The sequence below is a fragment of the Carassius gibelio genome, chromosome A4 (genome assembly GCF_023724105.1).
Source record: "Carassius gibelio isolate Cgi1373 ecotype wild population from Czech Republic chromosome A4, carGib1.2-hapl.c, whole genome shotgun sequence".
NCBI lineage: Eukaryota > Metazoa > Chordata > Actinopteri > Cypriniformes > Cyprinidae > Carassius > Carassius gibelio.
The window spans coordinates 8005197-8022138 of record NC_068374.1 but is presented as its reverse complement, the minus strand read 5'-3'; the positions used below and the strand labels follow the sequence as shown (position 1 = coordinate 8022138).

At 38.3% G+C, this 16942-nt stretch overlaps 1 protein-coding gene across 1 annotated transcript in view; it reads right to left on the bottom strand.

The window, feature by feature from the left end:
• Positions 1-16942, bottom strand: part of LOC127981585 (NACHT, LRR and PYD domains-containing protein 12-like) — a 46059-nt gene that overhangs the window by 27244 nt on the left and 1873 nt on the right. The window contains exons 2-4 of the mRNA XM_052585507.1: positions 16690-16863; positions 914-1087; positions 77-250 (exon numbers count right to left, since the gene is read on the bottom strand). Coding sequence (XP_052441467.1) covers positions 77-250; positions 914-1087; positions 16690-16863 — 522 coding nt within the window. The remainder of the gene's footprint in view (positions 1-76; positions 251-913; positions 1088-16689; positions 16864-16942) is intronic.

Sequence of the window (16942 nt, the reverse complement as noted above, 5' to 3'; positions counted from 1 at the left end):
GATGCAACATTTGTTGACAACGTTCAACAGCCTAAATGGTAGCATTTTGTTAATTATTTTATGGTAAACCATTTACCTTAGTATCTCCAGCTGACAGTTTGGAGTCTTCAGTCCATCAGAAAGAAGTTTCACTCCTGAATCCTGCAGGTCATTGTTACTCAGGTCCAGCTCTCTCAGGACAGAGTGTGAGGTTTGTAGAGCTGATGACAAACTCCCACAAGACTGAGCAGTGAGATTACAGGTGGTAAATCTAAACAAGAACAACACAGTAGCTAATTACATACCGAATTCATACCAAACTAACATGACAGCACCCATCACCCATCACCCAGTATAGATCAACTTACATGGTTGATATACGTGAAAGTGTTTAAATTACCAAATATATTTATTTGCACATATTTCAGAATCAGAATATCAGATATTTCATAATATAGTGAGCATGTTTGTGAATATTTTGAAAAAAAAAAACAAGAAGAACAAAAAAAAAACAATCCATGTGTCATACAGATCTATTGTGGCTGTGTTGTGTCACATGACAAGCATGATGCATCACCATGGAAACAATAAGGCAATACATTCTAAAATAATGGTCACCTAAAAAATCTTGAAAGGGTTAAACGCGAAAGGGTTCATTTTGGACCTTAGCTAAGATGCTAAGGGTCTGCACCAACTGCTAGATAGTGCTGCTTGGTTATTCAGTGCTGTCAGAAACTTTTTTTTTTTCAGCTCATTTAAATCTTAATACAATCTGCATTTACAAACATCTGCATAACTATGAAAAATAAATGCTTGAAAATTTTGTTTTTGACTATTTCTGGAATTACATTGAAAGCAGAGGCAACATTTGTTTACAAAATTTAACAACCTAAATGGTAGCATTTTATTAATTATTTTATGATAAACCATTCACCTAAGTATCTCCAGCTGACAGTTTGGACTCTTTAGACCATCAGAAAGAAGTTTCACTCCTGAATCCTGCAGGTCATTGTTACTCAGGTCCAGCTCTCTCAGGACAGACTGTGAGGTTTGTAGAGCTGGTGACAAACTCCCACAAGACTGAGCAGTGAGATTACAACAGGTAAATCTAAAAAAGAAGAACACAGTATTACTTACAGAATAAATCTTAACAGTGTTATTTTTTTGTAATTAATTATTTTTCATTGTTTTGGAAGTTAATCAAGTATTTCAAATTCAAACCTCAATATCTTCAGTTTAGAGTTTGGACTCTTCAGCCCTTCAGAAAGCAGCTTCATTCCTGAATCCTGCAGATCATTGTTACTCAGGTCCAGCACATTTAGATGGGAATTTGAGGATTGTAGAGCTGAAGACAAACTCTTACAAGAAAGAGCAGTGAAATTGCATCCACATAGTCTGTGTAAAGAAAAAAACAAACAAACAGCTATATTAATATGAATTTATGTTTATATAGTTTTTTGTTTATATAGTTTATAATCTGCAGTGCATGTTTGTCCTAAATACAGTGTAATTAGACTTTATTGGTGACACTTTTGTAATAAAACTATTGTAGAACATTAGTAGTTTATAAACTGCAGTTAATACATTAATAGACTATATACAAATAATTAGTTCATCATTCATTGTCACTGTAATTAACAAACTGTTATTGTTACTGTTCTATTTAATTAGCTCATATGTAAAGAATTATATAATGCTTCTTGACCATAAATAGTACTCACTTTAGACTAGATCATGGAAAATCTGAAAATATCAATTGCTTTAAATCAACATTTATTGGATGTTAATTGCATTCACTTTCATTCAGTTTTTACACTGTACAAACTGTATATTCTGTCGCCTAATTCTATCTCTTTTACAGGTAAATTAGTTTATAAATTGAAGTTTCTATGTTGTTAAGACATTAACAATGTGATAAAGAGAGGGGTCCAGAGACAAAGGCAGGTTCAGTCTCGTTTTAATGAAGAAAATAAGGATGTGCCGCACGGCTGTTTAACAAAACTGAGGATATATAAAATAAACAGGATCCTTGACCACTTCTTCAAAGGGAAACTCAGGATTACAGCCGGATGTCCAGGCTACTCTTTGGGTGGCGAGACCAGGAGGACAGGTGAGAAGTGCAACCCTCTACGAATCCCGCTGGGCACAGCACAGAGAAGGAAAGCACAACCACTACACTTAGGCTCTACAAGAAACGCTGAATGAGACCGTAGGACTAGACTTAGACAGGACAAGACTACTACGATTACGCTCAGCTCCGTGCATCTAGTTTTAACAATAATCCGACAACACAGACATGAAAAAGAGAGGTAGATATAGCGAAGGCAAAAGAGGGAGATAGCAAACAGGGGTGATGATGAGAGAATGGAAATCAGCTGGCGGTAATGAGGGGTAAGTGTGAGAGTAGGACAAAAAACAACCAGCAGAGGGAGTTTAAATATAGTTTAAATATTTAATATATTTAATATTTAATATTCACAGATGAAAGTTTGGTATTTATGAAGTTATGTGCATTTCTTAGAACGAGAAAGAGTCTGGTTTAATACCATGTAGCTTAGGAAATATAAGCACATATTTTAGATTTGACACATTTAAAAGGGGTGCAGTATTATTTATATTATATTAATTATGCGTTATATTATTCAAAAGAAATTGTGGTTTACTTTGCATCGGAGCATTAAAAGTGGTAGCCTATTTTAGGGGGGTAGGCTACATGGATTATTATGCAAAATGTCAATATTTTCATATTGTTCTGACTATTTATGTAGTCATTTAATTTTGGTTTTATTTAATTGGTTAAGATGCATCATGTGACTTAGGTTAGAGGTCGTGGTGGCCATCTTAGTTTTCACTTCTCCACAGCAGTGATGCAGCAGCAGATGTCTCTCTGATAAAAGATATATTCTTCTGTTATTTCATGCCAAAGAGGCCATCGTCTGTAAGTGTTTATTTAATATCATCCATGTTAATAAAAAAGAGTATTTCATAGGATTTAAGAAAACATTTGCTGTACATTTTCAAAGAAGACTATTGTTATCTTTCTTACTATTTACTTTTATTCATACTTAATACTTAATGTACGTTTTCTGTTTGTATTGTAGTTTCACAAAAAATGTACGTTGTGGGAAAGAAGATTTCTAAGTAAAACACCGAAAAAGAACTTTTTTTGGTTTCGACTTTTTCTTCAACCCTCATCCTGTTTAACTATCTGTTGAGGTGCAACATACTTGCATCAGGGACAGAATAGTGAAAAGACGGAGCTTCAATGCAATAGAAAGACGGAATCTCTTCATTCAAGCTACAGAGTCTGCTCTCAAGTGAATGATCTCCTCATATTTCATTTCTTCATCAAGTCTTGAACTTTGAGGTACTATCTATGCGATTTATGTCATGGAGGGTGACATGAAATCTGAGACTGAGAAGATGCTGAAAACTAGTTCTGTTGTTACACGTTCAACAGCATCATCAAAAAGGTCTAGTAGGACATCGGCTAGCATGGCTGCTGCCAAAGCACGAGCTAGAGCTGAGGCAGAGCGTACACGTGCATATTATGTCAAGAAAGAAACTGAAATGAAAGTAGAAAAAGTTCGCATGGAAGGCAGTCTTACAGCACTAGAACATGAAAAGGAGGCTGCTGCCGCTATGGCCGAGGCAAGAATATTAGAGGAGGCTGTAGAGAGCATGGAGGAAGGCAGTTATCATTCACATAGCCCGATTGCTCCTGCTGCAGACCCTGTGCAGCGCACGAGTGATTATGTGGAGCAGCACACAAATAACTCCATTGTTGTTCCTCCTGAGGAAATAAGTTTAGCCACTCCACCTGTTGATTTCATGAACCTTTATGGAAGTGAAAACAAACAGTTAAAGGAAAGCTCTCATAGGAGTGTGCCACCTGATTTTGTTGAACAAGTCAACGATTCAGTCTCAAAGCCTTACGCTAACAAGATTGAAAAGCCTCAGTCTGCCACGTACAGTCCAGTTAATTACTGGCCCCTTGCACAGACTTTCAATTCCGGCGTTCCTATGCAGTCATCTTCCCACGGAGAAGTTGAAATGAGTGATTTAGCAAGATTTCTTGCCCGTCGTGAGATCATTAGTTCTGGGCTCACAATATTCGACGATCACCCAGAAAACTACTGGGCTTGGAAATCCTCTTTCTTAAATGCCACCAGTGGGCTCAAACTCTCTTCCAGTGAGCAGTTGGATTTACTGATTAAGTGGTTAGGCAGTCGGTCATCAGAATATGTGAGACGCATCAGGTCAGTGAATATAAGGTATCCTGATGCAGGGCTTAAAATGGCATGGGATCGTCTAGAAGAGATGTATGGATCCCCGGAAGTGGTTGAGAAAGCACTTTTTGACAAAATTGAGAAATTTCCAAAAATCAATAAACAAGATCCTCTGAAATTACAAGAGCTCGGAGATCTGCTACGTGAGGTTCAGTCTGCTAAAGCTGAAGGGTACTTGACAGGACTTTCTTATCTGGACACCTCCAGAGGAGTCAATCCGATCGTGGAGAAGCTGCCTTATCACCTGCAAGAAAAATGGATTTATCAGGGTTCTGAGTACAAAAGGAAGTACAACGTTACCTTCCCTCCATTCTCCTTTCTTACTGACTTTGTCTGTCAGGAAGCACGTACTCGAAACGATCCAAGCTTTAGCTATAGTGCAGTCTGTACAACCCAGATCAAAGCAGAACCGTTGGTTAAAAGACAATTGCAAAGAAGGATGGCCGTGTCTACACACAAGACGGGTGTAACATCGTCAACCGGATTTTTTCCCACAAGAAGTTCCGAAAATGAACCTATTGATGTTGAAAAGCAGTGTCCTATACATAAAAACAAACCTCATCCTCTGAGACGTTGCCGTGGGTTTAGAGCGAAGACTCTAGAAGAAAGGCAAACACTGCTTAGAGAAAATGGTGTGTGCTATAGGTGTTGTGCTTCGACGGTTCACTTGGCAAAGAACTGCAAGGCAGTAATCAAATGTAACGAATGTGAAAGCGACCGACATATGTCTGCACTTCATCCTGGTCCTCCACCGTGGGCCAACAAAGACCCTTCATCAGATCATGGCGGGGAGGAGGATAAAAGCCCTTCTCCTACTGTAACTTCACAATGCACAGAGATTTGTGGAGACAGTCCTATACCCAAATCATGCTCTAAGATATGCTTGATAGGAGTATATCATGAGGATCATCCAGAAATTATGGTCAAGATGTACGCAGTGCTCGATGAGCAAAGTAATAGATCTCTAGCTAGACCTGAGTTTTTTTATCTATTCAAAGTAAAAGGAACAGAGCATCCATACACTCTTCGAACTTGTGCTGGGTTAACAGAAACTTCAGGAAGAAGAGCCACTGGGTTTCAAGCTGTATCTATGGATGGAAAGACACATGTGTCACTTCCAACACTCATCGAGTGTAATTATATGCCTGACGACCATTCTGAGATCCCATCTCCCACCATTGCACGCCAGTTCCCTCACTTGATATCTATTGCTCACGAAATACCAGAGATAGATCCATGTGCCAAGATACTGCTTCTCTTAGGGAGAGACATCATCCAAGTCCACAAAGTGAGGAAACAGCTCAACGGTTTGAATAATTCACCGTACGCCCAAAAACTCGACTTTGGCTGGGTGATAGTGGGAAATGTCTGCTTGGGGTCAGCACATAAACCTAGCACAGTTGACGTGTTCCGCACAAACATACTTCTCAATGGACGCCCAAGCATATGTGAGCCATGTCCTAATCAGATACAGGTGAAAGAGAAGCTAAGCAGTAAAAATCATCCCATCTCTTTACATGGCTGTCGCTTTTACCCATCCACCTGCCCTGAGTACTTGCTGGGTAACACTATTTTCGAACGGACTCAAGACGATGAAAAGATAGCCCCTTCCATTGAAGATCGTTCATTCTTGAAACTGATGGACAAGGAAATGTTCATTGACAGCTCTAACAGCTGGGTGGCACCTCTTCCTTTCCGTATTCCACGCCAACAGCTACCCAACAATAGGGACCTGAGTAGGAAACGTCTCTTGTCACTTCAACAGACACTAAGGAAGAAGCCTCAAATGCAGGAACATTTCATCACATTCATGCAAAGGATTTTCGATGCAGGTCATGCAGAATTAGCTCCACCTGTGATGAAAAATGAGGAAGTGTGGTACCTGCCTATATTTGGTGTCTATCACCCTCGCAAGCCAGGACAGATCAGAGTTGTTTTTGACTCTAGTGCTCAGTACAAAGGCCTTTCTTTGAATCAAGTGCTTCTCTCAGGACCTGACCTGAATAACTCCTTGCTAGGTGTTTTGCTGCGTTTCCGTAAAGAAGCAGTTGCATTTACTGCTGACATTGAACAGATGTTCCATAGCTTTGTGGTGAGAGAAGATCACCGCAACTTTCTCCGCTTCTTGTGGTTTGAGGACAATGACCTCTCGAAAGATGTCACAGAGTATAGGATGAAGGTCCATGTCTTTGGGAATAGTCCCTCTCCCGCGGTAGCAATCTATGGACTTCATCGTGCAGCTCAACATGGAGAACTTGAGTTTGGGAAAGATGCAAGAGCCTTTGTGGAGCGTAATTTTTATGTGGATGATGGCCTGAAATCAGTGCCCACAGCTGTGGAAGCAGTTGGTCTGTTGAAAAGAACTCAGGAGATGCTAGCAAGTTCCAACCTGAGGCTTCATAAAATAGCATCTAACAGTCCTGATGTAATGAATGCCTTTCCTGTGGAGGACCATGTGAAATATCTCAAGGACCTCGATCTGGAAAAAGATACTCTACCTATTCAGAGGAGCCTTGGTCTGAGCTGGAATCTTAAAACAGACACTTTCACTTTTCGTGTTGATGCAGAAGAGAAGCCTTTTACACGTAGAGGTGTCTTAGCAACTGTCAACAGCGTTTTTGACCCTCTTGGGTTGGCAGCACCTGTTACAATACAAGGAAAGTTCCTTCTTCGTGACCTGACAGCAGACACCAAAGACTGGGATGCCCCTCTACCAACAGTCAGGGAAGCTGAATGGGAGGCTTGGAAAAACTCTTTGCAAGATCTAGCTCAATTTGAAATACCCAGAGTGTACTCAAAGGTTTCGCTATCTTCAGCTAAAAGGAAAGAAATTCACGTTTTCTCAGATGCTTCCACAAAGGCAATTGCAGCAGTAGCTTACCTGAGAGTGATGAATGACAATGGATCATGTACAGTAGGGTTTGTGATAGGCAAGGCTAAGCTTGCTCCACTGTCTGCTCACACTGTACCTCGATTAGAGCTTGGAGCAGCAGTCCTGGCAGTAGAAGTGGCAGAACTCATTCAAGGTGAGATGGATATTACTCCAGATGCTGTAGAATTCTATTCCGACAGTAAAGTAGTGTTGGGGTATATTCATAACCAAACCAGACGGTTTTACGTATACGTGAGTAATAGAGTCCAGCGGATTAGGAAATCTACAAGGCCAGAACAGTGGCATTACATTTCCACAAGTCAAAACCCTGCTGATCACGCAACCCGTTCAGTGCCTGCCTCAGACTTGAAAGATTCTACATGGCTTTCTGGGCCTGCATTTCTTTCTCATCCTGATTCACAGTGTCTTGAAGACAATCCATCATACGAACTAATTGGCCCTGATTCAGATGTGGAAGTACACTCTAACCGTACAGATCTGACACTCCATGACTTTCCTGTTAAACTTGGCTCACATCGCTTTGAGCGCTTTTCGACCTGGAAATGTCTCTTACAAGCTATATCCAATTTAATTCACATCATTCATTCATTCAGACTCGAAACGGAGTTAGCAAGTACCTGTAAAAAATGGCATCTTTGTGACAAAGCACTCCCAGAGGAACTTTCACAGGCAAAAGTTGTAATATTACAATGTATCCAACAGGAGAGCTACCGTGTTGAGTTTGCTCGTCTTTCTGAAGGAAAGGAAATCCAAAAAAACAGTGGACTGAGAACTCTGAACCCCTTCATTGACCGAGATGGGCTTCTGAGAGTAGGTGGCAGACTCAAGCATGCTCCTATAGAACAAGGAGAAAAGCATCCTGTTATCATTCCTGGGAAAAGCCACATAGCCCTTCTCATCACTAGACACTTTCATGAACGGGCCAAACACCAAGGTCGCCTTTTTACAGAAGGTGCAATCAGAAATGCAGGATTCTGGATCGTCGGGGCGAGAAAACGCATTCATAGTGTGATCCATAAATGCATCATCTGTCAGAAACTCAGAGGAAGAATTGTTGAACAGAAAATGGCAGATCTTCCTCCTGATCGACTAGCTACTGATCCACCTTTCACTTATGTCGGCCTTGACGTCTTTGGGCCCTGGATGGTCGCCTCTCGCCGTACTCGAGGTGGCTTCGCAAACAGCAAAAGATGGGTACTCATTTTTACCTGTTTGAGTATTCGTGCAGTGCACTTTGAGCTGATTGATTCTCTTGATGCATCTACCTTTATCAACGCCCTCCGGCGCTTCTTTGCCATAAGGGGTCCAGCAAAACAAATCAGATCAGACTGTGGCACAAATTTCAAGGGTGCTTGTAAGGAGCTGGGAATGCTTGCAGAGGAGCTTAGTTTTAGGAGCTACTTGAATGAGGAAGGATGTCGTTGGATCTTTAATCCCCCTCATGCATCCCATATGGGAGGAGCTTGGGAGCGACTTATCGGAGTTGCACGTCGCATATTAGACTCCATGCTGCTTCAAAACAGTCACTCTCATCTCACTCATGAAATGCTGGCTACATTCTTGGCAGAAGTTTCTGCAATTATGAACTCAAGACCTCTCGCACCAATCTCAAGTGACCCAAATTCACCCGCCCTGTTGACTCCAGCCACTCTTTTGACTCAGAAAGTTGGTGTCTTGTCTCCTCCTCCAGGGGACTTTGAAAAGGATTTTTGCCGCCAGAAATGGAAGCAAGTTCAACAACTTGCCAGCACCTTCTGGGAAAGGTGGCGACGTGAGTACCTAGTCAATCTTCAAAGTCGCCGCAAATGGCACACGAACCAGCCTAACATCAGAGAAGGAGATATTGTACTTATGAAGGAGGCTCAAGTTAAGAGAAATGACTGGCCGATGGCTCTAGTCACTAAGGTCTTCCCAGGCGAAGATGAAAAGGTCAGGAAAATTGAAATCAAGGTCACCAAGGATGGGAAGTGTAAAACTTATCTGAGACCTGTATCCCAAGTGATGATTCTTCTGTCATCAGAAGAACAGAATGAATAATGTTCTACAGAACTGTTGCATTGTTAGTAGTGGTATTTCTAAAATACCAGACGGGGAGTGTTCTGACTATTTATGTAGTCATTTAATTTTGGTTTTATTTAATTGGTTAAGATGCATCATGTGACTTAGGTTAGAGGTCGTGGTGGCCATCTTAGTTTTCACTTCTCCACAGCAGTGATGCAGCAGCAGATGTCTCTCTGATAAAAGATATATTCTTCTGTTATTTCATGCCAAAGAGGCCATCGTCTGTAAGTGTTTATTTAATATCATCCATGTTAATAAAAAAGAGTATTTCATAGGATTTAAGAAAACATTTGCTGTACATTTTCAAAGAAGACTATTGTTATCTTTCTTACTATTTACTTTTATTCATACTTAATACTTAATGTACGTTTTCTGTTTGTATTGTAGTTTCACAAAAAATTTACGTTGTGGGAAAGAAGATTTCTAAGTAAAACACCGAAAAAGAACTTTTTTTGGTTTCGACTTTTTCTTCAACCCTCATCCTGTTTAACTATCTGTTGAGGTGCAACATACTTGCATCAGGGACAGAATACATATATTATGCCTATATTTTAAATATAAATATATTTTTTCCTTTAAAAAAACAACAAGCATTTTTGTTATTCGTTACCTGTCCTTTATTTGAAATAACATATTGGGAAAAATACATTTGTCTGTAAACTGATTAAGAAATTGTTGCATGTTTAAGTGAAGCACTGTATAATTTCGTTCACATTATTTAGGCCTAATTTGCCTAAAACAATAAATGAATAAAATTAAACCAACACAATTAAATCTTTGAAACTCAAAATTGAATGAAAGAATAAAATAAAACGTCCTCACGATTAAACTCAAGTTCTCTCATTATAATCAACAGAAGCTTTATTAATTGACGACTTAAGTGATTTTAAAGGGAACCTTATTTAACTGCTTTTAAAGTAGGGTAATATCATATGGCCTAAAAAAAATCCCAGTTTTTTTTTATTTTAGAAAAAAAAATCTGATCTATGATCAGTGAAATTTTACAAAACAAGTTTTAATATAGTTATTTATTATTCATTTAGCAATCAAATTTATAACTGCAACAAGATGATTTAAAAAAAAACATTGCTGTTAGTACCTTAATGCTGGAAAGACCTTTATTTTATTATAATTATTTTTTTAATACTAGCCCATCATGCATCTAACCATCCACTCAGCTTTAAGAGCTGTTCAGATTAAAACTGTCAGCTCCGCAGTGAGTCAGTGTCATGGACGAAGGACCTGTTAATATATTTTCTAGTCTATATTTCCATCTCGTTATGCCGCTGGTTTAGGTTTTTTTTTTTTTTATTTTATTTTTTTTAGAATTTATTTGTAAATGGAGCAGCGACTTTCTGTGTGTCTACACCGGACGCGAAAGTTGTCATCTGTGTCCCACAGCAAAAAGTGTGTCTAAACTTGATGACATTACACTATAGTGTCAAATCATCTGAACACAGTGTCAGAACATTCCATCATAAACAGAATGAGCATCAGTTCACTGATGGGGATCGTGTCCAGTGTATCCATCACTGTGTTTTGTTGTCTTTTGTTCGATCGTTCCACTTGTGTCTGGTGTAGACCTGGCATGCATTTTTTATTGTTTTATTTTACAGCCCTGCTTGTTTTAATGTTTTTATTAGATATCTGTATTGATTGCATGGTCATATTATCGAATTAATTACTGCCATGCGACCTACAAAAGTAAAGCTTGGCGAGTTGATCAACGAGCATTGCTGCAGGTTGATTTTTGGCGGATGTGCTGTGCTTGTGTTCGTGTGGTCGTCTTCATTTCATCAGGTGAAACATCTCTCTCACAAACAACTTCCCCTCTGCGCGCACTGATACCAGAAACACGCTACGCCTTCACTCCGTGAATAAAGTATTTCATTATGTTTGAAATGTTATGTTCATAACGTAGCATATAAAATAATAAAATTTAAAAGATAAAATTTAAAATTTAAAAAAATAAAAGAGTTTCAAAGTGGCTTAAGCAAAGTGGCTTAAGCTATTTTTTTTCCCTATATCACATGCCAAACTAATAACATTGTAAGCATTACATCTTTAATGGCTGCTTTCTGCTGTGAAAATTTTGTTTGCGATGAAAATAACAGTACATTATTGTCAGTTATTTTATCTAAACAGATCGATTAACTTCTTCAAGATTTCGAAATCAGATAGCATACTGATAATGTAGCACTGTAAGATTACATTTGTTTGAACGCATTATTGCAAAAGCAATTGAGTGTGAATCTGTTTAAATCATGCTTTAACCCAAAAATAATCAGTAAAAGAAACGGACTAACTCTTAACATCCCGCTCTGATCAAGCTAAATATGTTTAACATGAATTCTTAATGAATATGCAGTTATATGGCTGTTGGCATGAATTGTCCTCGTGATGGAGCGTTCTTGGAGCGGGTGAAAACCACAAACCTCATATTCAAGTGTTTGTGCAAAAATTATTAATGTGCATTAATGACAGGGAGGCGCCTTCTCATCACTTTAATTTTTTTCATGATAATGAATGTATAATTTTTTAATTAACATAATATCGTGGTGTCTCACATTCATTAAAAATACTATAAAGAAAGCTTGAAATATTTTTTAAACGAAAACGAATTGTGTAATCTGTGAATGTTGCATTTCTCTCGTTGGAGAGAGCCAGCACTGTGAATATAACCAAAACAACAGTCCTATATAAACCAGTTCAGCAAGTGAAAGCCTCATAAGACACTGTCCATATGAAAGAGCAATTCACACCTTTATCTCGACCCCCACAAGCCACACATAACTAACCCCAAAACCCAACCCCCTCCAGCTGAACTGAATTCGGTCTGTGTTTTGACTCTGAGGAACGGTGTGTTATTGGGCTGAAACATGCCTGCACTACACTTCATAATTTTCTCGCAGCCCATATTATTATTTTCACAAGACCATAATGATAATAACAAATCATCAATCAATTAATAATTAATCATTATTTTACGAAAATCATTGTTATTTGTGATCGTGGATGTTTGCGGAAGGCTTTAAGACCAAGCGGAATCCTCTGTTACCGCTTCACAGCGCGTGGGTCTCCGAGGCTTCACTGTCTGTGGTTTGACTTTACTGAATCAGATTGAGGCGAATACAACTTATTGATCATGAGTCCAACATTTAGCAAGCAGGAAAACATTCATTCTACTGGAAGGAAGACATATTTCATTGAGCTAATGCTGTGAGAGAGAGAGAGAGAGAGAGAGAGAGAGAGAGAGAGAGAGAGAGAGAAGTATAGGACTATTCTTAAACTTGGAGCTCATTATATTGAAGTTCAAATCCAAACACCAGAAACGTTATGCATTTTATGAATAATGAAATGTTATGAAAAGTATGCATTTTATTTATTCACATGCTGTATGGTTGAAATAATATTTTAGTTCATAACTAAGTTCCGTTGTTTAAAAAAAATGCTTTATTGGCTAATGTTTCATAAACCTTCAGTTGTTATGCTCTAAAATCCATGCCATTATTAATTTCACAGTATTTTTACCACCTAAATCACCAATCTTTAAAGTCACGATTCTATAATGGTCAAAATTACTCAGGCTAATGGTATTTTTTAATGACATTATTTTACTATTATTATTATTATTTTTTTATAATTGTAGCCTACATAAATAGGTAAAGCAAAACAAATATTCGGATTGTCCCTTATTTTTTCCCTTGTTTTCTTAAACAATAAACACATATTTTTTACAAGAATAAACATGATAACATATTATTAATTAATAAAAATAATTTAAGCAATTAAAACCTTTTTTTTAAACTTGAATTTAAATACTATTAAACTAACTTTAAATTCTCAAGGAGTTTATAAGTAAAAAAAAAGTTCTAAATGAACTTGTGTTAACAATATAATTAGAACTAACAATATAATTAGATTTTTTTAAATTAACAATTCCTGTATAAAATGTGACCGCATCCTAGTAGTGGTTCTCAACCTTTTTTTCCAGCGGGCCGCACTATGGTCTAAGTTCAAGTCGCATATAATTTACATATTACGTCAGCAATACAAACCAACCTGATTCATAATATTATAGCCTAACTATTATGATATATAATCTATTACATTAATTGAAATAAACAATTCTACTCCCCATTAATAAAACACCAGATGCTGTCGGGAGCTGACTAATTTTGTGAGATTCAGCTTGAAAGGAGTAACAGCACAAAGAAGTTGCGATTGTAACTCCTGTGTTATACTTTCCGCATGAGCAATCCGGACACGTTCACGGCCAGCGCGGACGCAGACTTCTTCAATTTATACTTCTGAATGCGCAGGCTGATGGCCAGCTCTGCAATTGCCCAGAATTATTGCACATCGCTGTCTTTATATTCTTTTATTGATGGATTGCACAGGCTCGAGTAGCAATGAGCTTCTTCACTCTGCCTGCACATGTGCAATTTTGCTTTTGAAGCCTACTGACCACGTGCACCTGTCCGCGCGGTCGTCTGCTCAGAGTCTCTGCACACACTCTCCAATGATGATTTTTACATCACGCCTTCCTAGCGGTCCATAGCGGACTCGCAGACGCAGAAAGTTTGACAGAGGCTTTAAGATGCAGGCTTGCATGACTTGACGCGCAACATTCAAGAGAATGTGCGTTCACAAATGTAGCCTATTTTGATCCAAATACAGAAAGCACTTTTGAATTTAAAGGTCCCGTTCTTCATGATTCCATGTTTTAAACTTTAGTTAGTGTGTAATGTTGTTGTTAGAGTACAAATAATATCTGTAAAATTCTAAAGCTCAAAGTTCAATGCCAAGCGAGATATTTGATTTAACAGAATTCGCCTACAAAAAACGACCCGTTTGGACTACAGCCCTCTAGTTCCTGTAGTAATGACGTCACTAAAACAGTTTTTTTGACTAACCACCACCCACATGAATTCACAAACAGGGGGCGTGGCCCTGTTGCGCTCCGACAGAGAAGAAGGAAGAACTGTTTGTTTTTGTCGCCATGTCGTTGAAACGCTGTTTTTTTCATCTCTGAGTACAATCACCTTTGTTTGGGCTTCCCAGGAACGCTGTACTTTGACATTAATGGTTACAATTTATGTTTAACTCAGTTCCCGAAAATTATAATGCACATGTAAAACTATGTGCACCTCATTTTTTGCTGAGGACAGCTTGCTGAGGACAACTTTCTCAATCTCAATCAGTTTAATGCTGGATTTACACAAAGATTTTTCTTGAAAGATGGAGCAGTTCCCTCTTTGTCTGGAGAAGGCGTTGTTTATGGACCACAACTGGTAAGTGTATTTTATTATTTAAGTTGGTGCGTTTAACAGTTTCTGTAACTTATTACACAAAGGGCAATGCTGTTTAGCTTTGTTAACTAGATGTTAGGGCTGTGCAAAAAAAAACTAATGTGGTTTTCATGCGCATCTCGTGAGTAAAAACGCTCCTCCTGTGACTATAAGTACATCTCCAGCACGTGCGTTCTAGCCCAGTCGCGTTACCAGGAGGGCAGCCTGCTCTCAGCTGCTGTCGAATCACAGCACAGGAACCGCTGGCCCAATCAGAACCTGTTACGTATTTCTGAAGGAGAGGCTTCATAGACCAAGGAAGTCATCAGCCCGTTTTTTATGACAGTGAAAACAGCAGTATACAGATAGGTGAACTGTGTGAAAAATACTGTGTTTTTTTACACGCGAAACATGAACACATGTTATATTGCACATTGTAAACACAATCAAAGCTTCAAAAAAGCGCGTAAAACGGGACCTTTAATAATATGAGGTTCTCTCCAGAGATGTTTTGCCACATTTCTTAAATTAAGGATTGCTACGTAGTGTATGGTGTTTCTATTTGCCTGAACTTCTTCAAGTGAGTTGCGGGGCAAAAAACCCAGAAAATCCAGCACTTCTCCTTCAATACTGATAGTGCGACTATTCACAGTTTGTACATGCTCTTTCGCTGGCATTTTTTGAAATTTTATTTTATTTTTTTTTTACAAATTTGTCCATTCTGATGCACAATTTTACCTTAAAGGCAATATACCTAATTGCTGTTGATGACTATCTGAATTGAATTCTGCCAAAGTGAGCACTTGTATGTGTTCGTTAAATGCTTATGCAAGTAGGTCTGCTCATGTCTGAAAATAATATATGAAGAAAAAAAATCACATAAAAACATTAGGATATAGCTTATATTTCATTAGTAGCATCATTTTTTTTAATTGATGTAAAAAATAAAATTTTACAAACTGATAAAATTTTTTATTTATTTATTTTTTTTTTTCAGTATGTTGTGCAGGTATCTCAAAATCATAAAGTCACTGCCTGAAAGGGTTTAAATATGCAAAGATGCTGGAAAACTGAAGAATCTGCAGGACCTTAAAGATTTTTCTGAAGAACGCTGCTCAGTTTAATTGTTCAGAACAAACAAGGGACTCATGCACAACCATCACAAAACAGAAAGACAGTCGAGGATCATCAGGTAACAGAACACAGTACTAAGAACCAAGGGTTCCCAAACTTTTGAGTGGGGTTATTTTAATAATTTCAGCATTTTTTTTGTCTTGTGGACTAAATGTTAATATCTTTTATGTACAATATCTTACTCAGGACAGTACTAAATAAAATATAACATGCATTTAGTATGATCTCTCTTATTTTTTGAAAATTACTCGCATTTTCACAGATTCTGCAAAGGGGGCCCATACTTTCGAGCCCCTCTGTATATGTGTGTGTGTGTGTGTGTGTATGTGTGAGTGTGTGTGAGTGTGTAAAACAGTATATTAGTCTGGCAAGTAAACTGAAAAATTTACTAGCCAATGGCGATTATATTGCCAAGGTGTGCAAACAGGGTTGATATACAGTACAGACCAAAAGTTTGGACAGACCTTATCATTCAAAGAGTTTTCTTTATTTTCATGACTATGAAAATTGTAGAGTTACACTGAATGCATCAAGGGCTATTTGACCAAGAAGGAGAGTGATGGGGTGCTGCGCCAGATGACCTGGCCTCCACAGTCACCGGACCTGAACCCAATCCAGATGATTTAGGGGTGAGCTGGACCGCAGACTGAAGGCAAAAGGGCCAACAAGTGCTAAGCATCTCTCGGGAACTCCTTCAAGACTGTTGGAAGACCACTTCAGGTGACTACCTCTTGAAGCTCATCAAGAGAATGCCAAAAGTGTGCAAAGCAGTAATCAAAGCAAAAGGTGGCTACTTTGAAGAACCTACAATATGACATATTTTCAGTTGTTTCACACTTTTTTGTTATGTATATAATACCATATATAATTCCACATGTGTTAATTCATAGTTTGATGCCTTCAGTGTGACTACAATTTTCATAGTCATGAAAATAAAGAAAACTCTTTGAATGAGAAGGTGTGTCCAAACTTTTGGGCTGTACTGTATACTTGCTATAGTTATTATAACAGCACAGTGATTCAGTGAACGTGAATGTCAAACCTCAGTATTTTCAGTTGACAGTTTGAACTCTTCAGTCCATCAGAAAGCAGCTTCACTCCTGAATCCTGCAAATTATTGCTACTCAGGTCCAGCTCCGTCAGATGAGAGTTTGATGATTGTAGAGCAGAAGACACTGTTTCACAGCATGTTTTGTCAAGACCACAGCTGTCAAATCTGCCAAAACAGAATATTTAGCATGATTGTTTTCTGATGTTCAGTGTTTCTGCAATAATTTATTATACCCTTCTTTATC